We start from the raw sequence: 25,287 nt of genomic DNA on the forward strand, positions 1-25,287 counted from the left end.
CATACATTATGAGCCAAATCTCTTATCCAATTTTTGTCGTTTGCATTAGTTTTATAAGAATCTCATAATTTAGGGCTGTGTAGCTAACATTTATTCACCATTCACTAAGAACAATCAGATATAAATTAATGTTTACCATATAATTTATGACATATTCAAATGATTTCCAAGTTGGAATCTATAGGCATGGTGGCATGAAACACCAATAAAGCACATGTAGGTCCTTTGAATCACTGCTGCAGGAAAAAATGAATCTGTGTGCCTTGTCATGACTCACAACTGCACTTTGCCTCTCTGTGAAAATGCTGCTCACTCTTTACTGAAGGAGTATTCATAGTTATCTGAAGAATAAAGCTTCTCCTGCAGCCAGGCGCTCATTGTAATGTACAGGGGCCAAGTATTCACAACTAGAAATGGGTTTGTTTCAAGCATAAAGCCACAAAAAAAATCAGCCAAGTGGAAAAACCCTGTTTTGGGAACTCAGAACAGGTTCACACTAGTAAGAATACAAACTGCTCATGTTTGAAAAGGACTATTAAAAGCATGAAAGTTAATCCTTTTAAGTTAAAATTAAACGTTTTACCAATTTTGTATGTTATGCAAATGTTAAAGCGGAGTAATATACATGTAGTTACTCCTTATAAAAATGCATTTATGTTGTATTTTCAGATTTATCAGTAAAGCAATATATTTTTTTTACAAAAAGCCCTGTCTCATATTGCTGAGCTACAATAAACATGATTGGACTGCAACAGTACAGAAACTGTTTTACATGCAGAAGATTATACAGGCTGCTTGGCCTTCCTGTCCTGGAGACGCCTAAGTACACCAAGGTCAATGCTTTCCGTTCTCTTTTTTTTTTTTGAAAGGATAACATTCTTGAGGTCAAACGTCAGAATAACAAATGTTGTTCAGCACAAATTATAGATATTCATCCATTAGAAAGTCCATTCGTCATCTACGACCACATGAGAATGCAAATATAAAACAAAGGACCTAAGGTTATACTTGTGAGCAAAGTTTAGGCGATGTGTATTTATTCAATCAAAATAGACATATTTTTTTTCTGCTCTCCAGTATTTGTATTAATCATGTTCTTTTTTTTCTGGAAATACTTTCCATACAGGATATTATAGTATTCAGTATATTATACCAATATTATAGCTGTATATACCATGTCTATAAGTTTACACAGAAAAGGACCATGTTATGAACTTGAAATAAATACCACGTCCTCTTATTACTGAAACCACCAATGATATACTAGTTCAGCTATTGGGTATATTTAATATAAACTTCAAAATACTTTTTCTTTTTAAGATAATGGCGTTAAAAGCAAAATTGAAGAATACAGGATTGGTAATGTCAAGTGCCTGAATATTCCGATCAATAACATCCAGAAAGTAAGATACAGTTATAGATCTTCTAATTATTGGAGAACTGCAGCATCCAAATTGCTGGTGCAGAGGAAACATTTTTCAATGGTAAAAGCATAATGAATAGCACTAAAAATCCTTCTTTAGACACAATAACGTTTGAGTTTACTACTGTTGGACAAAGGTGAAGCATGATGGTTTCCTTGGCAGTCCACTGAAGTGAAACAGAATGAATTTAGTCCCTTGGCACTGAGAATTTCACCAGCCAGCTTTTGTATTCACTTCCATAACCACATGAGCACATTCATTAGCTACACAGGACAAAAGGAGCAGAAATCAAAGTAGGGATAATTGAATTTTAAGTATGTACAAGAATGAGTAATATTGCCATTTTCTGGCATTCTATGGTGCATGCAAAAGCTGGTGTTCAGTGTTTAAAAGCCATTGACAGTAAAGGGCACTATATTAGTTTCTAATTGCTGTTTTACTTTTTGTATTTCTTGCAACTACTTGCAATAAAAATACTATTTTATTACTTGAATCACTGTTAATTTCACAAAAATATTTTATTAATTAGTTTCAAAGGTTTTGAGTAAATGAAGAATGGGTATATATTTTTTGCTGGAGGAGAACTTGGGGGGGGCAGCTTTTTCAATTAAACAAAGCCAAAATTAAAACTAGGATTTGCAAAAGTAAGTATATATTTGTAGACGCTTCACTTATTTTATGCAGATGAATACATTCATTATAATGAACATTAAGCATATAATTTAGTTCTTGTATGCTACTGTACATAATTTGGTAAAGTCACTGTATCTTTCACAAATCATTGCAGAACTCCAAACTTAAGTGTTAACTTGGGTGATGAAACTCATCAACTCATTACAGTGTAATTTTAAATCGCATCAAATCAACTTTTTTAACTTTAATCCATGTCTTTAGGATATCTTGACTTTGACCTTTGTTCTGGGTTCAAACGATGCATTATACTGTATATTGTCCTTTTAAAAAGCCTTCAGGCTCACCAGAAGCAGAATGATCTGATCATGTATGTACAGGAAATAAGGCTCTAACTAGACACATTTAAACACACATTTTATGTTTTCTGCCACTGTATACTTGATATACAGTACATATTTCTTTAGACTCTGTCTGCTCAGTATGTAGCCACTAGTTCTAATGCTAGACTCATAGTAAAGTACTATTTCCTGTTCTTAGTTTAAAAAATAAAAATGAGGTCAGCTGCAGTTCTTAAAGATTTTGAACCTATTAAAAGATCTGATTTGTTCCTTTAAAATCAGAGGTCAGAAAAGCTTCCAAGAGAAAGATTCTTTATACTTAAGAACTTCCTTTAAATTAGTCATGTAATTTATTGTAAAAGTGAGCCTGAATTTTAACTAACCTGCAACAGTTTATTCTTTAAATAATGCAGTAGTAATTACTACTTTGTAAACACAACACAATGAAGTGTGCTGGCTACCATGCTGTGTCAAAGCAACAAGAGTTAAACATTTTTGTCACAAATAACAGTGCATCCATATTCTGTAGACTCTGACATGTGGTAACATTTATAATGCACTGGCTACGTTCTCAAAGGTGACTCAAGCATTGGAGATGTTTTTGCCAACATAAATGAAAGTTACTTATAAAACTTAATGGTCATGTAGATGCAAGCACTTACATAGCCATTTCAAACGACACTGTCCTATTTAAAAGAAGTCACTGTGGTGGACAAAGACAGGTACTTGTGAAGAGGCACAGTCGAAAAAATGCTGACATTGATTGTTACTAGACATAGTTTGACTGTACTATGCTCACCCTGCCTTGTCTAGATTTTCAGCATAATCATAAGGACATTACTGGAAACCAACTAGTTCTTTAAAAATACAAAAACTAGAGCAGCTGCATTACTTAAAGAGTAACTGATTCACAGAAATCTCAGCCCATCAGTCCTCCAGAATAAGAGGTACTTAGGATAATGGGTGCCAAACAGAGTGCCAAAAGATTTGCATAAGAAGCACGCAGTGTCATATCTTGCAACTTTTAATATCCTTAAGGGCTCTTTTGCTTGCTTGTGAATATCTATGAGGAGCTTTTAAAATTATTTGGCCTCTGCTTATAAAAATCAAAAACCATGTAGTGTTTACACAATAAAAAGGGTTCCTCAATAAGCATGCAGGCTTTTTCATACCACTTTACTTATCTGTGTAATATACTGAAAGTTTAAGTAAGCAAAACAGTATTGTACATGCCTGTTACGACCCTAAGTGTCTAGGGGTAAAGGGGTGTAAAATTTAGGATAGTTTTTGGATGCAGGTGGGTTCTGGTGAGGGACTTATGAAGCGCGATAACAAGGCTTAGTGCAAAAGTGATTTATTCTAAGGTGAATAAGTGACTGGTCCTGTATTTCGTACACAATAACACACAGGGTAAGGGAACTAGAGTGGTGCCAAAGAAAAGAAAATAAACAAAATGGAGCTGGCTAAGAAAGTGAGGGAAAGCTGACCTAACTACTAAAGAAAACCCAAAACACAGGGTCTTCAAACACCCTACAGTAGCTAACCTTCACTGACTACCCAAAACCATACAAAACAAACGGCACTCACCCGTACTAAACTAGTGTGACTAATACAAAAATCAACTAAGTGTATAGAATGTACCCAACAACCTAAACGAACCCTTAACACAAAAGTTTACACAAATACACAAGTGAACTATGAATACCAACGAGAGTAGACACAAGTAACTGGGTACAAAAGAACACAGAGGTTGAACATATAACAAGTTTGGGCAACGTAATGGCGAAACAAGGACAAACAAACGAAAGTACAAAGACTAACAGAAACCAACAAACTAACAAAGCCAAAGCTATGTTTCTTTCTTTAGACATTTATTTAGACATTAAGCACCTTTCTTGTGCTTAATGTCTAAATAATCTGACATAGTCAGTATCTGGTTTGTCCAATACTCCCAGCATAGGCATTATTCTACCCCCTGCCAGGTCATTTCCTAGAATAAAAGTTACCCCTTTAACGGGTAGCGAAGGTCGGATACCAAATTTCACAAATCCCTTAATTAACTCACAGTTCAAATAAACTCTGGGCAAGGGTACCTTCACAATTCCCATTTCGATTCCTTGAATTAATATGCTAGAGTTACAGGAGCTTTCTTCAGAAAACGGCAATGCGTCAACCACGATGTAGGACTGGGCTGCCCCAGTGTCCCTCAATATTTGAATTTCTGTTTGATTCTCCTGCTCTCCTGTTAACTAAACTAACCTTTTCAAAATGAAAGGCTCATAACCAGGATCAGGAGTATTTTCAATTGTCGAAGGAATGACAACATGTGAAACAGCATGGCTAAGCCCTACACTCTTAGCTTGCTGAGCACTTTGTTTACGCTTAAGCATCATATAATCAGCAATTTTATGACCTTTTCGGTGACAGTAAAAATGTTCAAGCTCCTCTTTAGGACGTGGGGGACTAGTTTTTACTGGGGTAGACTGAGACTGGGAACAGGGAATAGATAAAGTCTTCTCCGCATGTGCAGACATGAAAACATTTTTGTGCGTGAGCACAAACGCCTCTGCCAAAACAGCACCTTGTGACAAGGAAGACACTTTTGTTCATTTAGATAGACAACAATGCGTTCAGGCAAACAGTGTAATAGCATTAACTCGTACAATGAGTTAAACTTGCTCACTTTACTGTCTACACACCCTTTATCAAAGAGAATTCCCTTTTCTCTGGTGAATTCAACAAATGTTAGGTTTGTTACTTTACGATGATTTCGGAAGCATTGTCTATAAGCTTCAGGAGCCAGTTCATATGCACATAGGATTGCAGCCTTCACGTTAACATAGTGCAAACTTTCTTCTAAAGAAAGTGTAGAGCAAACTTTCTGAGCTTTGCCCACTAGTCTACACTGCAAAAGCAGTGACCAGACCTCTTTAGGCCAGTGAAGCGATGTAGCAATTCGCTCGAATGCACCAAAGTAAGAATTAACTTCCAACTCCCTGAATAGAGGAACTAAAGCAATGCGCTCACTTACGTCAAAGGTGGTCAAGAGTGGATCTTGCACAGGAGACATGCTAGAGGCCTCGGAGTGGGTCGGCTGCGCAGCAGGAGCATTTCTTCTTGCTTCTAGTTCAAGCTGTCGGAGCTTAACTGCTTAAATCTCCTTTTTATGAATTGCAAGGCGCAACTCAAATTGTACCTGGCGTGCCTGGGCTTTTTCCTGCCCTTTTTCCTGGGCCAGACGAACTTTCAGGCAAGTCTCATCTTTCGACCCAATGGAGACAGGAGAGAACGGTTCAAAGGGAGGTAATGTGGCCTTGACCTCAGCCTCCGTTTTCAGCCACCACCTGCACCAGCCCCAGGAGAACTGGCATCCTTGCTTGCTAGTGCAAAGACCTGTAACTCCACCAACCTATCCATCACAGCTCTCTTGATGTCCCTTTTAAGAGCTTGTTTCGATACCTGAATCCGGAAGTGATCTGCAGTTTGGAGCAATTCGTCCTTCCTACACTTGTCCAGCAGGTCAAAGGAAGGTTCCTCAACAAACGTTCGTAAATCAAATGTAGCCATAATTACCTCGCCAAAAAAACACAATCCAAAACTCAGAATCCTAAACAAGTCCTTATTCCACAAAAAAGACTAAATAACACTAACCAGTCCCAATATGCACAAATGTACATATTGTGCAACCCAAAAAAAATCCTTAGCACAGGAATTTGCTATCATGGACGAGCCCCCAAAAACGTTACAACCCCAAGTGTCTAGGGATAAAGGGATGTAACATTTAGGATAATTTTTGGATGCAGGTGGGTTCTAGTGAGGGACTTAGGAAGTGTGATAACAAGGGTTAGTGCAAAAGTGATTTATTCTAAGGTGAATAAGTGAGTGGTATGAAATACAGGACACAATAACACACAGGGTAAGGGAACTAGAGTGGTGCCAAAGAAAAGAAAATTACAAACAAAATGGAGCTGGCTAAGAAAGTGAGGGAATGCTGACCTAACTACAAAAGAAAACCCAAAACACACGGTCTTCGGTGTCTTCAACACCCTAGCTAACCTTCACTGACAACCCAAAAACATACAAGACAAACAGCACTCACCCTTACTAAACTAGTGTGACTAATACAAAAATCATCTAAGTGTGTAGAATGTACCCAACAACCTAAACTAACCCTTAACACAAATGTTCACACAAATAAACAAGCGAACTAAGAATACCAACGAAAGTAACTGGGTACAAAAGAACACAGAGGTTGAACATATATCAGCTTTGGGCAAGGTAATGACGAAACAAGGATAAACAAACAAACAACAAAAGTACAAAGACTAACAGAAACCAACAAACTAACACAGCCAAAGCTATAAGAACACACACACACAAAATCTTATTTATATATTTTTGTCTCTAGAGTTTTTTGTTTTGGGGTCCAAGAGAAAATGTAATAACACTTAATTGAAAACAGCTCCATGGAGCCCACATAAAACCTTAACGACACGTTTTAAGATGCTACACATAGTACTACTGTACACTACTGTTATAGCAACACTCATAACACTATTATCATTCTTCCAAAGATACAAATGCCCTATTGATCTGCTACAGTATGCTGTTTTTTTCAAAAATTGTAACTATGAACAAATAATTGCTCAGACTACTCTATTTCACATGTCACAGTCTGAGATTTATTGTTGTAAAACATAAAGAGTTTACATTTTAATAACCTTACTAAACATTTTGCATATAAATGATATTTTATGCCTCCTGGAAGGTTCTTGGGTTCCTAATCACTAACATTGCAGTGGTTCTCGACCAAGGTTTGTGGAGATCAGTGCTGATATTCAGACACTGAGCAAGAGGCTCCCAGAAACCAAGATCGATATTCAATGCCTCAAAAAGTATGTAATTCAGGCATATTTATAACTGAGCTCACAGCTTCAAAGAAGTTTTAAGACTTGGAGAGTTGTCTCAACCAAAAGATGCAAAACAAAGTCAGAAGCATGAAAATTTTAAATTATTCAATCAGATGCAAAAAATGACCCAGAATTTACTCTTTTACAGTACATGATGTATCATAAGAGTAATACAATAAAAAAACAGGTTATTTCTTTAAAGTTCTCACCACTATGAAAGGTAACAATGAAATGACAGTCAGTATTAGAAGATGTCAAAAATGTATTAAAAGAAAGGATAATGTTATTTTTGTTAGATACTATAAGTAATTTTGTAAAATTCTAAAATTAATTTAGATGTTTTATAATCTTATTTCATTATTAAACCATAATTGTACTGTTTTTAGAAGGATTATATGCCGAGGACTGTTTATTTAGTACTTATTTTAAAACTCTAAAAATTGTAGGGTATTGAATGAAAGGAAAAGCAAAGCATGTGCAACTGTCTTGGCACATATGTTATACTGGGTACAAAAATATCTATTACAAATGGATCAGCTGGCCACTGAGTGATATTTTGGTCTTCATCAAAATATTCAAATAATCAAAGCAATCTTTGATCTATATATCAAAGACTGCTGTTTTCACTGTAGTTCTTAATGTATCATTTAGTTTCATTTGTGGTTTTCTTAGGTTCATTTACTGTCTTCTTTTTCCTTGCCTTTACTTCTGTTGTGCATTATGTGTGTGCTGTCATATGGTGCTTTGAGTTTTTTTTAAAAACACTTATGAATACATTTGTTAATATGATTCCTTCAGAGCATGGTGGGATGTTATCATACTGTATTACATCTCAGTGTGGTATACTCATCAAATAGGTACCTAAACTGTTTAAATAGATAGATATTGTACAGATATTTGACCTTAATAAATGTTATCTGCTACTTCAGTGAGCTTGCCTGCAGCTGGAGTCTATCAGAAAATGTTTGATAACGATTCTCTCAAATGGTTAGTTCCATGATCATATCACAGAAGCCTCCGAGAACCTCCTATAATCTACTTCTCTATACCAAATATTTGTGGAAACATTTGAAATCCAAAACCCTTTTCCTTTAAAATTAATGACAACTAAACTAAATTTACAGTCAACATATTATTAAGAATGAACTTAAGCTAAAAGTTCAAAGGGAACCCACTGAGCAAAAAAACATTATGTTACCTTTCCTTTTATTGTATATTGCTTTGTAACAAAACATGCTGGGTCACTTCTGTGGGACTGAAATGGAAAAAAAGAAAGATGACTGAAAATGCAATTTAAAACTTCAGTAACCAAAATAACTCAAATAGTTGTATTCTAGAGAAACCAATAACAGAAACCAAGTAGAGTAAAGATCACAACATGAAATATTACAAACATCGACCACTGCCAACTGAACAGTTTCTAGCCACTTTTCTTCAAACACTGAAACTCTGTTATTCTATAATATCAGGTTGCTATGGTCAGCTAACCAAAATAACATATTTCATATCAACTAACATTGACCTTGGACATGAAACAGAGAATGCTATAGAGTTTAAGTTGGTATTAGCAGAGCTTCAATTAAGCTTCAGCTGAGAGCTTGTGGCATCTGTACACTCTTGCCCTCAGGGCCAAAAGAGTGTGCATGATTGGGTTAGAGAAAACAGTTAACCTTCCTGATACAGTAAAGCAGTCTGTACAACTTCATGATCATAAAGGACCAAATCAAGCAGACAAATGAAGCAAAGGAATAATATTTCTAGAGTTCATGCTTAGCACTAAAGAATGTAATTTATTTTTTGGCTATTTATATTTTAATTCTGAAATTTCCCATATATTTTCTGTGTTCTTTCACTAGAAGGGACATGGCCGGTGATAAGTTTTCAAATATCCATCAAGAGCTGATTGACACACTTAAGTCTAAGAACCCTGAGAAAATAATTTAAGTTTAAATTAGGAATTGCAGATATTGCTAAAGAACTACTAAAACCCTTCATGACTTAATAAAACAACACTCACTGATCTTTAATACTGTACATCTGTATTCTCCAACCTCTTTCAGCTAGATACCGTACTTGCAGTAATATTGCACTGGCAACTGTTAGCGATGTACTGTATATAAATCTTCTTCATTTGTGTTCATGCTATTTAGTGACAGCTTATTTCTTTAAATCAGCTGACTCCCTGAGATAATGCAGAAGAGTGTCGTTCTTCAAATACCATGCTTAATCTTTTGTGTGCACTTCCACTGAGGATATGATTTCCAATTCTGGAAGTGCTTTAAGCTGATGGCCGTGCATGATTTCATCCTGTGTTATTGTAACAAACGCAGAACACTATTCCCGTAAGTACGTCATTTTCAGCTGTCAGACGTTTAATGCTACATTTATCTAAATGTAATCATTTCTGTTTGCAATGTAACAATTCAGTGCGTGAAGCTTTGAATATCAATCTTCCTTACTTTCTCTGAGTGTCACAGGATCTCAAAGGAGTGCTGCGGTGAGCTAGGCTGCCAATGACTGACAGATATTATTTCTGTTCACACTCAGGCTGGGAGGCACAGGAATCAACTAGATCTGAAGGTGTTAAAGGAATCCACAACAATATTTACATGAAGGTTGTTATTCTGTTCCAGATAGGTACCATTTAAAAGGCTATTTTGCATAATCATTCACACAGCATATTAACAGATAACATTATAATGGTCTCTTGACCTTAGTTTGTGTCTTTTAAGATGTCCCTCTAAGATGTGATTTTGTAAGGTGATTTATTTGTTTTTTTTCTTACTGACGGTGCACGAATGCAAATGTCAATTTTATGTTTCATTAATAGAGAAAACCTACCACGATTTAGAAAAATATAAACTATGTAATACTGTAATATAGTATCAAATACCGCTATTTAAAAAAAAACAATGTTTCAGCTGTTAAGTCTCTCTCTTACAGAGTATGTGAGAAGACCTGAAGAAGACCTAACCAAAGCAATGTAGTTTTTCCTTCTACTTTTCAGCATGGAATTAATCTTTACTTGTTCCTTTGTAGCCAACGCACGCTGACACAGATTCCTGAATCAATGCAGAAGTACTGTATGTCAACCCTACAACACATCCCATATACAGTGCAGTCCAAAAGTATTTGGACAGTGACACAATTTTGTGGCTCTGTTCGTCAGCACATTGGATTGAAATAAAACAATAATAATAATTGCTTAAACTTATATAGCGCTTTTCTGGACACTCCACTCAAAGCGCATTACAGGTAATGGGGACTCCCCTCCACCACCACCAATGTGCAGCACCCACCTGGATGATGCGACGGCAGCCATAGTGCGCCAGAATGCTCACCACACATCAGATATCAGTGGGGAGGAGAGCAGAGTAATGAAGCCAATTCATAGATGGGGATTATTAGGAGGCCATGATTGGTAAGGTTCATTGAGAAATGTGGCCAGGACACCGGAGTTACACCCCTACTCTTTTTGAGAAATGCCCTGATTTTTAATGACCACAGAGATTCAGGACCTCGGTTTTACGTCTCATCTGAAGGACGGCGCCTGTTTACAGTATAGTGTCCCCGTCACTATACTGGGGCATTAGGACCCACATGGACCACGAGGTGAGTGCCTACTGCTGGCCCCACTAACATCTCTTCCAGCAGCAACCTTAGTTTTTTCCCAGGAGGTCTCCCATCCAGGTACTGACCAGGCTCACACCTGCTTAGCTTCAGTGGGCTGCCAGTTGTGAGTTGCAGGGCGATATGGCTGCTGGCCACAATGACTATGGCGTTAGTGCAGAATGTCATCTTTAATTCGAGGGTATTTACGTCTATATTGGGTGAACCATATAGGAATCACAGCCCTTTTTATACATAGTCCCCCCATTTCATGGGACCAAAAGCAATTGGACACATTAACATAATCCTAAATAAAATTGTCATGTTTAGTACTTGGTTGCAAATTCTTTGAAACTGATGACTGCCTGCGACCCATAGACATCACCAGGCGCTGGGTATCTTCACTGGTGATGCTGTGCCAGGCCTGTAATTCAGCTATTTTCAGTTTCTACTTGTTTTGGGGACTTTTTGCTTTCAGTCTTGTCTTCAGTAGGTGAAATGGATGCTCAATGGGATTCAGGTAGAGTGATTGACTTAGCCAGTCAAAAACATTCCACTTTATGTCCCTGAAAAACTCCATAGTTGCTTTAGCAGTATGTTTGGGATCATTGTCCTGCTGCAAGGTGAAGCGCCGTCCAATGAGTTTTGAAGCATTTGGTTGGATCTGAACAGATAAGATGCTTCCGTGCACTTCAGAATTCATCCTGCTGCTGGTGTCTGCAGTCACATTGTCAATAAAGACAAGTGAGCCAGTTCCACAGGCAGCCATATAGTACATACCCAAGCCGTGACACTACCTTCACCATGTTTAACAGATGAGGTGGTATGCTTTGGATCATGAGTAGTTACATTTCTTCTCCATACTTTTCTCTTTTCATCACTCTGGTATAGATTAATCTTAATCTCTTCTGTCCACAAGGCTTTGTCCCAGAACTCTAGAGGGCTTTTTAAGTAGTTTTTAGCCAACTGTAACCTGGCCTTTCTGTGGCCTTTCTTACCAGTGGTTTGCATCTTGTGGTGAACCTCTGAGATTATGCTGGTGTATTCTTCTCTTTATGGTAGTCTTTGACACATCTATGCCTACATCCTGGAGAGTGTTCTTGATCTGTTCAACAGTCGAAAAGGGGTTTTTCTTCACGATTGAAAGCGTTCTTTGGTCATCCACTACTGCAGTCTTCCGTGGTCTACCAGGTCGTTTGCTACAGCTTAGATCACCAGTGCATTCTTGCTTCTTAACAATGTACCAAACACACCTACACCTACACCTATTTGGCTATGTCTCTGATTTATTTATTCTGATTTTTCAGCCTCCTGATGGCCCGCTTTAATGGCATTAACACTTCTTTGGTCCTCATGTTGAGAGACAACAGCAACAGACTCCAGATGCAAATGCCACATCTAGAATCAACTCTAGACCTTTTGTTAGTTCTCTTGTGCATGAACTTACGATGCAATGACACACAGCTGGCCAAGAAACAACTGAGCAGCCAATTGTCCATTTACTTTTGGGCCCCTAAAATGAAAGGACTATGTATTAAAAGGGCTGCGATTTCTATATGATTCATACAATATAGACATATATACCCTCAGATTAAAGCTGACATTCTGCACTTTAACCTCATAGACATTGTTTCATTTCAAATCTAATATGCTAGAGTACAGAGCCAAAACAACAAAAATTGTGTAATTGTCCAAATACTTATGGACTGCACTGTATATTATGGGATCCAGAGAAATATTATGATCATTATATTACACTTTCTAGAAACCGATACTTTCCCTACCAATTAAATATTCCTTGTTTGTAACGGAATTACCTGCTCTTTGGTTACGTTCTTGTATGCCTGTCAGCATGACAATACATCTTGCCATACTGCTGTGTTTTGTGTTTGTGTTTCTTGATGATACTTTCAAAATAGCACAGTGATTAGCTCATAGCTCCCATTTAACACCAATTACCACTCTGCAAGGCAGCCAGAGGCCAAGATCAATCAAAACAACCTTCTCTACTGAACTTACAAATGATATCATGAGGTATGAAGCCATGATTACATTGGATATCTATCAAACTCTAGTGGCCTTTGTGACTAACAAAATCTGAGCTATGAATGCTGACAAAAAGGTTGACACACATCCTATTAGACAAAGGATATGCTGGTTGAGACATGAAAATAAAAGGCACTTGCTAATATACACAAATTTATGCACATGGATTGGCTATATTCTGAAAATTATTACATATTTCATTACTGATTATGTTTAAGAATGAGGATAAACTTTTCCATGTACCGTATTACTTCCATTCCACCTATTAAGTGAAAAACGTGAAGGGTAGGTTCTCTGCCATTACCACTTTTCATTTAAACAGTATATTATAAATATAACTTAAAGGTTACAAATTGGCCCCCTATGTTGTTCGCTCTTATAACAATAGAATTGTTCATCTTATTTTGATTAAAAAGTGGTTGAAAAAGCTTGGCAGTGATCATTTTCTGATTGCTGCAGTTCAGACACCACAGCATTCAGCTGTTGTGGGAATTTCAACAAATACAGACTCCCTGGTGACAAGCAAATTCCAGAACACCGGTTTCTCTTTGGATACAGTACAAACCACATTGAAATCGGCTTAATTAATTTAACAGTAAATTAGACTGCATGCCAGTCTGAGCTCTCTTGAAAGGTCACTGAAAAACATTGTCTTATAACTGTATTGTAATCTTTCCTCTGAGATTGCAGGAATTTATCACCATATATCTGATTTAATGTTTTCAGGTATAATACTTGATAATACTCTGTTACTAACAAACTGCTTTTTCTCCTTAGGTTTAGTTTACAAAAATGATTTTTTGCAATAACCTTCTCAACAACATATTCCTTAAGATGTTCACTTCTTTTTTTGTTAATTTTTCTGCAATGTTTGATACAATGGATTGGATGATGCTGTTAAATTGCTTGAAGGCTTATGCTGACTTTCCTGTTAAGGTATGGATGGATTTGTTGCCAGTCAGGGCCAGTTTGTTCCAGTGTGTGACTGTTCTTCTGAATTTGGTACTGTGCAGTGTGGTGTTCTTCAGGGTGCCATTTCTAGTTTTCTATGGCTTTGTAATTTCTTGGTATTTTGAGGGAGGAAGCAATAGAACATATAAACTTGACTGGGATTTCCATTATTATACTCAGATTTACGTGTCATACTTCAAGCATTTACACTCTTAATAACTTGAGAATCAGAAACATATGGCTACAAATCCACTGAAATTACATTCAAAAGAAACCCAGAATTTGTTAACTGGCTATAAATCAAAATTTGAACACTGTGACCTCATTAATGTAATGTGTGATGAAAATGTTTTACCACCTACAAAAATATGATTTTATACTGGATTCTGAATTTTCTTCTCAACTTCACATCATATTTGGATTTCTCACACCCCTCTCAAGCTGTTGCACCACTAATGTCTTATGCTAGGTATTGTCAACATATTACAACAGTTCAAAAATATTTTTATTGGTTACCTGTAGCTCTCCCACAGTCCAAAAACATATTAGTAGGTTAACTGGCTTCTGGGAAAAACTGGCCCTGACATGAGTGTGTGCGTGTTTGTGGCTGTGATGGACTTGGGCCTTGTCCAGGATATGTCCTGGTCAGTGCCTGTGGCTTGCTGGGATGGTCCCGAGTCCCACGAGACCCTGAATTGGATAAAGCAGTTTGAAAATGGATGGAAAATGACAATATTAACACATGAAGGACAAGGAATCATGAAGATATTTACATGTACATGTTCAGGAATTATTATTCCTTATATTCCAGTACACCATAGTAGATCTACAAACTCTCTGACTCTGGTTGTAAAAAATGTCTGAAATCAGCTGAAGCAAGAGTGTTTTTTCTCAAGCCGTTTTGAGTTGATGCTGCCCATTATTGGGATTCCATTTCAGTCATTAGGCAGCTGAAAGTTTTTACAAGTCTTACGTGAATATGGTTGGAAACAATGTTTATTTTTGGTATTTACATAGTGTGGCACTGCAGTGGCACAGGGGTAAGATAGCAGATCTCGGGATGCATGTCTGACAAAGGTGGTTAGTCAAATGACAGAATACACTATAATCATAAAGAAAAGGCTACCTGTGGACCCCCCCAGAGTCCTGAGAGAGGAAATAATCTTAATTCAAAAGCATTCTTAAATAGAGAATTTAGTTTCCATCCTATAAAATCTGCTGCCTGCTTTAGACACAGATCATTGCCAGTGCAATACACAGAAAAGAGAGAAAGCAACAAAGCGGGATTGAGGGACCCAGCAACCAGGGGAAGGATTTGGATTGCGATTCAGATTTGTACTGTTTATTTTGTATTGTGAAAGCTGATAAGCAGCTTAGCTCCCAGCTGTGGTTAGAAAGTGAACCAGGAAGAGTCCATCATTGCTCAAAAAAAGAACTAAACTTTTATTTTTTCAGTTCTCATGCTGAACTGTAAATAAAGCCACCATTTTGCACTGTATTGCTTCGGTTGTGTGTTTTCTGGGCCCCCACCTGCAGTACCTGCTGTCCCATGTGATGTTATATTAGAGTGAGTGACAGGCAGTAAGCTATGTTAGTTTTGGGAGCAGCAAATCCTGGCTGCCAATGGTTCCAGTGTTTTCTTTTTCAGGACAGATGAAGAGAAAAAAGCAAACAAAAATAAGAGAAAACATTGGTTCTGTTCTTGAGGAAATATCTTAATACATCACAGCGGCTCAATACAGAAGGCACAGAGTACCTTTCCCATGGCTACTGAAAATGATTCAGAAGTTCTGGGGAAAGATGGGGGCTTCCAGAAGAACATCACTTGAAAAACTTGCTTCATCCGCTTGCTTTGCGAGGGCCTGAGAGGGACAACGCCCGAGGTTTCCACAGTCTCCCAGATAGGGAGGCAGGACCCTCCCATCCTGCCCATAGCCAGAGAGAAAATAAGTTTTACCCTCCAGGGTCAAAGCTTTGGGAAAGGGGTGAGGAGCAGCCTTTATTGTTACTAAGTCTGCATCTGAGGGAGGAGCTGCCATCCCCAGCATTGCTGGCGAGAGAGGAGCCTCTGTCAATCTGAAGCAGTGCTGTGGGACAGGGAGGAACTAGAGCTGTAGAACAGAAAGGAGGATGAGAGTTGACCAGAGAGACATGATATAAGCCCATAGCTGGATTATGAGGAAAAGACTCTGGCCAGACTCTGAAGATCGGCTACAGTATCTGTGAAAGGGAGAAAGAGCTGCCAAAAGTCCCCGTGCTGGGGAACGTCATGGCCTCCTCATCCTGCAACCTACTCAAAAGAGCACCCGCACCAAGCTGCCTCACGTGGCACAGTATATATGTTGTATTTTTGTAAACCCTCCACAGCACACTCAACAAAATTAGACTGAAGACTGGATTAAAATACAGTTTACAAATTGTGTAATATTTGAGCACAGACTACTCATAACAGTGGATTTTCATTACAAAAAAACACAAAACAGTTAGTAATAATAACTTTTGGCTTTTGGTAAGCCTGTCACCACTCAATGCTCCTTGTTACACATGAAATGTGAAATGTCTAGGAGAAGCGACCTCCTTTTCTTGTACTATGCTTTCAATTGCAGCATTGCTTACATCCCTCTTTTAGTGCTGCTCCAGGCTAAACAGCTTTCATCTAACCCCTCAGTTTGCATAAACAGTAGCATGTTTCCATTAACACATGCTGACTGCAACAGGTGTTAAAGACTCTCCTTCCTACCGTTATCAAGCAAGATACCATCAATACTAGAACTAGGTGAGACCATGACAATAGTAAATTTGAGCTAAAGACAGCCATTGAATTTTCAGTCTTGTAGAATAACTTCTTACGTCTCTTAAACTGAAGAGTACTGTATATAGAGAATTTAAACTTTCCATTTCATTATTGAGTCACTGGGATAAAGGATGCTTTGCATTGTTACTCTAGAATTATAATAAAGGAATATAACTCCCCCAATGTAAAGAGGATGATTAGTAGATTGTTAAAAAATGATTGCACAGGTTAGTGCTGATATAGTTAAGCAGTATTATATTTTAAAAATGCAGCCTTCACTCACTCTGAAATAAAGTACATTAAGAAATGTACAGTAAAACAACTGCAGTGTCAAAATAAAATCCAATCTGAAAGTTTTGTTAAACAGAAAATAAAAATGTCTTAAGGGAAATGTTAAATAAATCCACCTGAAATTTACTTTATATAAATATATATTAATGTACTTTCTTCTGAGAGTTGTTTATTTTCATTACATATAAAAACAAAAGTGAGAGGAGGAAAACCACTTCAAGCTGCTAAAGGTCACATTTCCTAATGCAGGAAGAGCACTTTGCCAAATGGGGGCTGCTAATAACAACGCAAAGTTCATAACATTTCAATGGCCAGGGAGAAAGCAGAGAGTATTTAGGGCTGGGTTTTAAGAGGAATGTTTTCTGAAGTGAACACCACTGTTTAAATTTTAATTACCAAAGTTCTTGCTTGAATCATCTCTGTGGATTTGCCTGTACAGACACAAAAGTTCATTTCATAGTCTTTTTACAGCAAAACTGTAAAAAGAGTCCATGCTGAGTCAGGAAAAAGTGAAATGTGGAAATCTAGGATCATATACAGTAAATCAGTCTATAGAACTGAACTTATAGTCCACAGTGGTATGAAATTTTACACTAGTTACTGTAGCTTGTGGAATTTACCAGTGAAAGAAAGCAGAACGTCTTGTTAAACCTGTTACACTGTGAAAACACTACATTGCACCAGCAATAACATACACCAAATATTGGGGTACACCATATGGGATTATATTATTTATTAAATGTGAACGTATTCATGGCACCGTAAAGGAATGCAATCAATGTGCACAAAGAAATTCCATAAACTGCAATGTTAACTGTAGTAGTTTGGAATTATGCATTTTTTCTCCAGCCTCAGCGCTCACAGGGAAAAAAATCTTGCCAGTTTGCATCCAGATCAATTTATGGATGCTTTGTTTTGCACTTGTTGTACCTCACATACAGTACCTACTGTATATCTACATTGATGCCAATATGATCAAGCACTATAAATCCACATTTTTAAAAGTTGCTGTATCTTTGCCTCCATGACAAGGAAGCAAGTATTTATCTATTTGCTTTTTCTGAAGAATTAGCTCTGTACAAATTGTATTTTTGGATTTCTAAGTTGCTAAAAGTTGCTGTGGAAAACTGTGTGTGGAGAAGTGTGTAGGCCATATACTTGAGATATTTCTATGAGTCAGCCACAAAACCCACTGATTTCATACAATATTTATAGCTTGAAGAAGTAATGAAAGACCATCAACACATACATTTACACCCATGATTGTACTCCATGTGTGTGCCAGCACAGTCTTAAGTGACAAATCATAACTAAAACCAACATAAAACTGGAAAATATCAGTTTTCAAACTTCCAAAAGTGAACCTATTGTTTTGCAATGTAGTGAACAACACATTTTGAAAAAGCAACAACAGCAAAGACTTGAAATGGATTGGCAGGATAAAAAATATCATTATACTATCTGAAATCTGAATTATCAATTTATCAGAATTCTTGGGACTCTTTTCACCTTGCAATATGACTCACAAGTAATGTTACATTCTATTTAGTATTGGTATAAAATAATTATAAGGCAGATATTACATACAGTATTACACCCTTGATTGCCACGATTTCCTTTCTGTCTCTAAATTATTCCAGTGTGCTTGTGTGTACTCTGTGATGTCCTGCTGTCCCATCCAGGGTGTAGTCCTATCATCTTGCATGCTATTCTTCTGGGACAAGTTCTTGGGTGCTAAGACCCTTACCAGGATAAGCAGCTTTCATACTGTATATTGGATGGATGTTCCAAAATTCTGTGCTTTAAGTTATGCATTTAACATATGCAGTATGCCACTTTGAGAAACTTTCAAAATGCGACAAGATGAGGTTTTTATATAAATAGATTCTGGGAAAATTGGTAGATACGCAGAGATAAAAAGGAAAGTAGACGGATGATGAAATATCTTTATCTTTTTGACTAACGAATTCCAACTATGAATTTACATAGAACGTGTTTATTGCAGCAAGTTGTATTGTATTGATACTGAATAATACATTGTACCCCAATGTACAAACAATTATTTTCTATAAGGGCAAGCGTCTCTAGGTCATTTGTAACATATTGAGGCCAGTTTGTCAGTAAAGATGAGTGTTGAGGTTCATTAACTGCTAGCTATGCAAACGTGTTCTGCACAAAATCAAACCTAAATAACTATATAAATTACCTTACACAAATCATGAATTATTTGTTGCTATAAATCTAGTTGTGTGCATACATATATATATATAACAATGTTTTATAAAACGAGAAAATGTGTGTAAATACAATGTATGTAAATTTTATTTTATTATTTTTATTGACATGCATTTAACAATATCTAACTTAATAAAAGTATACAAAATCATTGCTCAGCTCAGTCCGGTTCCATTGGTACAGTACGTCATTTTTCACAGAACCATCAGTCTTTGTATTAATCTTTATTCGGTATCTAGTACAGGGTTGTGGTAAATTGCTATATATGTAAGTCTAGCTAGCTGTCACTTTGAATATAGGATTCACCACGGAGTAGATTTACACACTTTCTAAGCTTGTCACGCTATTCTACGCTCTGATAAAATATAATTAAACAAATTACCAAGAGACAGAACTTAAGAAAAAACTAACTTGTTCTGTTCGAAATTAATAGGAGGCACTGTACTTACAGAGTAACTGTCTTGTTGGGTAAAAAGCTGGGCTGTAAAGTTTCCACTAACTCTCCGCTGTTGCACACAACTTTGATTCGAATAGTTTGCCTCCCCAGCTCTTTGAATCGCTCGGATGTGCAGCTGCAACTGTCAATGATCAGGTCGGGACAGTTTCTGTTTGCTGAAAACATCCTCCAAAATCCAGCAACTAGACAGAAAAAGTTCAAGAGTTTCATCGTGAATAGAACCTCCTTTGGAAATGCCTTTTCCCTTTCCAACACGGAAAATAGGAACCGATCATCTCACATTTAACTAGTTTACATAAGTGAAGGAGTTATCCAGTGTTGAGGAAGTGACAGAACCCTGCCAAATTCCGGTTAAGCTACACCTGACGAATTTTGTTGTAGTGGTTCTTCTCCAATAGCAAACTGTACACGTTTCTATACCTGGAATACAAAACCTACAAATGACATCTCGTTGCTTTCTTTAAAGGCATCGCCGGATGCTTTTCCATTACTACATGGATTTTAAAGGTTGTCTTTAAGAATTCTCTAATATCCTCTGGTATCAAACTGTTGACATAATTTATCATTTAAAACTCCATATAATATTCCATCCTCAAAAACTCCAGGCATTGTACATAGGCGTCAATCAAACGTCGTCGCAACACTTCCTGCTATGGATCTTTATAGTTTCTCTGTGAAGAAAAAGTTGCAGAGCGCTGCATTCTTAAACTGGGTTATCAACAGGTCCGCGTTATCCGTGCTTTAGGTGCACCGCTAGTGCCTAATGCGCAATCAAGCACGAGGAGCTACCAGATGGGAGAATTGTATCAGCCCTCCTCTTCCAAACCCAGGGGAAGTGGTTACACATTTTTTGATTGGCTAAAAAGTACCCACATGATGGCAGCGCTGCAAGAGTAGACTCACCAAGTCTCATCTATCAGGTTACTTTTAAAATTTATGCACTAAGGGACCACTGTCGATTTTAAAGCATCTAGTTTTACCAATCAAATAAAAGATAACGCATTTTCGCAAATATGTATCCTAAAGTCTTAAGGAAAATTGTAAGTTTAAATCAACTGTTGTGTCGAATGTTCTTTTCCTTTCTTTCCTTTGCCATGCTCATACAAAGAAGTTGACTTAAACAAAGGTAATATATTACAATTAAGATTAGTTTTATCTGTCACTTATGCCTTATGACATTTTCTAAATAAAATTAAGTCGTCGCAGCATTAAATATAATGCATTTTATCGTTCTGTACTTTTTAAAAACTTTTGTTCAACAATTTGTTTTTATAAAATGCTTATTTGGCTCTTCTTTGCCTTTGTTAAAATATATTTTATTTTAACAAATATATTTGTTAAAATGTATTTTGACATTGAATAAATGGTGATGATATGGTGATGGCAAATTATTGTGCACTATGAAGATGGGAGCATGTAAAATGAATATCTTCCAGTATGTATCTCACAGAAGAGGTACTGTATATAATGAAGGACTGGTTAACATGAATAATTATTCATTTGCTTAGAATAAGGGATTGAATACAATCCAAAAATCTTTGAAACTATTTATTTGGGCCAGATTTTTTGCAACTAACAATTTTCAATTAGACTTATTACAATCTCATGTCCTACAAGAAATGTTTACAATGATTATATAATATCGTACAGTGACACTGAAATGTGTTTTGGAACAAATTGCAGGTATCACACTATTGAAAGCCATTTCTTCTACTAATCCTGACTATTGATTTTCTCAGCTACCTGTTTATGGAAATGTTGTGAAAAGACTAAATGTGATTTGATTTTGATATAAATTAAATAGACATAATTATATCTGCTTCAGTGTGGCTTCTTAGCAGCCATATATGCTGTACAATGTGTCCTTAGGTCAGTTGTGAGGTCACATTTAGTGGCATTTGAAACTTGTCTGACTCACTGCTTACAGTTCATGCCTAAAGCAAATGTCAACAGTTTAAGCCCTTCCATGTCTCATGTTAACCAGAGTAGCCATAGTGCAATATATTACATATTTTACAGACATCCAGAATAGAGAATGTTTTTGTAATAATTAAAGTTAACATAAAACATGGCAGAAGTATAGTTTCATATTACATTGTGCTTTGACCACATATACAGTATAGAAATGTCACTGTAAAATTTTATATACAGAAAATAATTTCTAAGAAGTACTCAGCATGAATTTTGAAAAGACAGTTCTTTCTTGACTCGCTACAATTCTATTGTATAAGGATTATCAGTAATAGAAACAAAGAGGGAATATTACATGATATAAGTAATAGTTTTATTCCATGCTGAAAAAAGGAAGAAGAAATAAAACACAACGTTTAGGCCATGGAGCCTTCTTCAGGCGTGAGGATACATATTCACACCTGAAGAAGGCTCCACGGCCGAAACATTGTGTTTTCTTTCTTCTTCTTTTTTTCAGCATGGAATAAACCAATTACTTGTTCCTTTGCAGCCTACGCATGCAAACGCAGCTACCCACCTGAACTACTACATATTACATGATATATTTATTTTTTAGAAGGTTTTTGAAAACGCACATCCATCCAACCATTTTCTAACCACTTTATCCAATATAGGGTCAAGGATCGAGCCGGATCCTGTCCCAGCAAGCAATGGGTGCAAGGCAGAATACACCATGGAAGGGACAACAGTCATAAAAATTCTAAAATTAAAGGCATCCAATTCAATGTCTGGAGTGTATTAAGAAATGGAACATACAAAAAAACGCATGAATGCTCAAATTGTGGTGATGTTAATTCAATTAATTGAATACCACGGGGGTCTGTATTACCTCTGTACTGTACTATCTCTCTTGCTCATTTCCATCATTGATGTAAATGCTGTTGGAGTTCATAAATTAGTCAGGTTTGCAAATGATGCCAAAACAATAGAATTAGCAAACTCTGAAGAAGCATAAAAGACACACTTCAAGACTGGGTAAATTCCTGATGTCACTTAATGGCATTTAATTAAGAGCAGGGGGCTACATGCAGGTAATATACACTATAATTATACAATGGGAAATACTGATCTAGAAAAAGCTCCCTATGAAAAAGAGTTAGGCATTGATGTTGATAATCATCTTTATCCTAGACAGTAATAAAAAAGCAATATAGTAGGTTGAAAGTTAGGTTATCTTGTTAAAAATGGGGAGTACAAATTAAGGGATGTTATATTAAAATTGTATGATGCACTAGTAAGACCTCATTTAAAGTAGTATGTACAATTTTGGTTACCACAAAAGGATATTGCTACTCTGGAATTAGTCCAAAGAAGAATGACCAAACACATTACCAGGCTTAACATCTGAAGGCTAAAACATTGACAGGCTAATTTTTGTTATTTTATAACTATTCATAATCCTGATTCAACTCTTCAGAATTCTTTAAGGCAACCTACTGGTTTTCTTGAGTATCAAAAATGAATGTGAGGAAGTAAATGCTTGATGGAGCACAGATTCTACAAGGACAATGCAAAAAGTCAGTGGATTGTTAAAACAGACCTGTTCAATGCGCATCATTGTTACAGTATATAACATACTACTGTTAATCTAGTTTTTCCAGTCTCTTTAAAAGTTGTTAATTCTGTCCTTTCATATTTCAGTATTCATCCTGAAGAAATTCATAGGGTTGATTTTGTTAACCTTTGAGAATTTTTAATACTTGTATCAGATCCCCTTGTCATTTTCGCTGTCCAAGGCTACACAATTTGTGTTTCTTCAGACTGTCAATGTATTGTAGGACATTCCTTTATTTCCTGAAATATATCTGGTATTCAATAAACAGATTCCAGAGCAGCAATTGATTTTCTATAAAATGGTGACCATACACAGATGCAATTTATACAACTAGAGGCAACAATAATTGGTTGGGATGTGTATTAAATAAGATAATAACTTAAGCTATTCCACTTAAGAATTAAGAACTTAAGAATTACTGTAAAATCCTGTTTCAGACAGGTATCTAAAATCTTCAGTAGAAATATTTTTGTTCAAACAAATACAGTGTTGTATTTAAAATGACCCTAGTCATCAAAATTTAGAACATCATATTTTTACTATAGTGTCAAACGTTTACATACTGTAGTTTTAGAAAATTCCCATTAAAGGACATTTTAAACTGACTTATTAAAGGCAGTTTTCTTTTCAAAAGCCTTCAGATATTTCAATGTTTTTATTCAAAATACAGAAATAAAAATAGAACTTAGCTATGTGAAATAAAAAATCCATAGGTAATAGCTGATATTGTTGGGAGAAAAATGCACTTTATACTGTTATTAAAATCCCTATGGAAGCTGTTTCCAGGATACAGAAAGAACGGCATACAAAAGACAGATGTGTCACAGTTGTCTGTTATGGATAAGAACACTTTGTACCATTCCATCCTAAACAATGATTTGAGAAAAAAGAAGAAGAACAGAAGAAAGAGTTATCAACATCTGGGTTCTTATAAAATATTAAAATGAATACAAAATTAACAGAATAAAAAAAACATTGTAGTCTATTTAATTCTCAATGATCAAGTCTGCTGCATGCATTGCTATTTCATAATTAAATCAAACGTTTCAATCTTAAGTTGTTGCTCCCTGAGTTTTCCAATGTGTAAAGTCCAATTCTAGTACTACAACTAATAACAGTGCTTGATCATCAGTCACATAATAATCTATGAATATTCAGTTATTAGAAAAAAGAATTTCAGAATGTATTGGAAGAAAAAGCTTAATATCACCAGGACTAACTACAAAAGATAAACTGTAATTTAGAAAGTGAAAAATAATGGTGGTTTGACATGGCTTTCACTTCAGTAAAACTCTTAAATAAAAAAATATAAATAAAATAAACTAGATCTGGCTTTTAACCAGTTCTAATTTGTCATTCCTTTAAACTTTATGGTAACACTAACACACACAATCATAACATTTCACTCGCCATCAAAATGCATACTTATTTGCCACTTTGTACACACTGAATCATATTTGTTTTATTTCCAGAATGTGACTGCTCCAAGTTTGGGGTTATTTAGACAGTTAGCGAGAAATATCAATTATGTCTTCATATTGTGTGTGACCACAATAGCCTTAGGGCAGAAGTGGCAGCTGGATAAACTCATGAAAGAAAGAAGTGTTTCCCCAGTACATTTGCTGCACAGAATTTCATAACCATGAACTGCCCCTGAAGGAAGTTCAAGCATAAAGATGAATTTTAACACAGGTTTTTGACCTGCCAAATGTGTACTGCTTATCATCTGTCACATCCCAAGGCAAATTTGAACTTTTTCGTAAGGAAAAAGAGAGCCTTTCCTTTTTGTACAAAAAGCTTTGTTTACACAGATGTACTACACCTTTATTTATAATAACTGAATCTTCTTGGGAACTGACCTCAAAACACTTAGGAATTAACTCTGGTTTGTTGACTTCATCGGTTGAAATGATAAATCTTTAATGGAACATGGAGACAAGAGAACGTTTTTGGACATATGCCACAAACATTAACTTGGCTACTTGCATTTTTTTAATGGAAAACAGAACTCACTGCCTTGATATTTTGTAAATATTCTTCTAAAGTGGTACAGAACCAGACTATCTGCCAAAC

At 36.3% G+C, this 25,287-nt stretch overlaps 1 protein-coding gene across 3 annotated transcripts in view; it reads right to left on the reverse strand.

Moving 5' to 3' along the window:
* The window catches only part of adgra1b (adhesion G protein-coupled receptor A1b), a 130,680-nt gene extending 110,203 nt beyond the window's left edge, over positions 1–20,477 (reverse strand). For 2 of the 3 annotated variants that reach the window (XM_088635009.1, XM_088635007.1), the window contains exon 1: positions 19,681–20,477. In XM_088635009.1, the coding sequence (XP_088491135.1) occupies positions 19,681–19,898 (218 nt within the window). In that variant the 5' untranslated portion in view covers positions 19,899–20,477. Of the gene's footprint in view, positions 1–5,426; positions 5,636–19,680 lie in introns of those variants that run through there. The other variant, XM_088635008.1, reaches the window with a different exon arrangement.
* Between the last annotated feature and the right edge of the window lie 4,810 nt (positions 20,478–25,287).

Source organism: Lepisosteus platostomus, chromosome 6 (assembly GCF_059453375.1).
Source record: "Lepisosteus platostomus isolate fLepPlt1 chromosome 6, fLepPlt1.hap1, whole genome shotgun sequence".
Classification (NCBI taxonomy): Eukaryota; Metazoa; Chordata; class Actinopteri; order Semionotiformes; family Lepisosteidae; genus Lepisosteus; species Lepisosteus platostomus.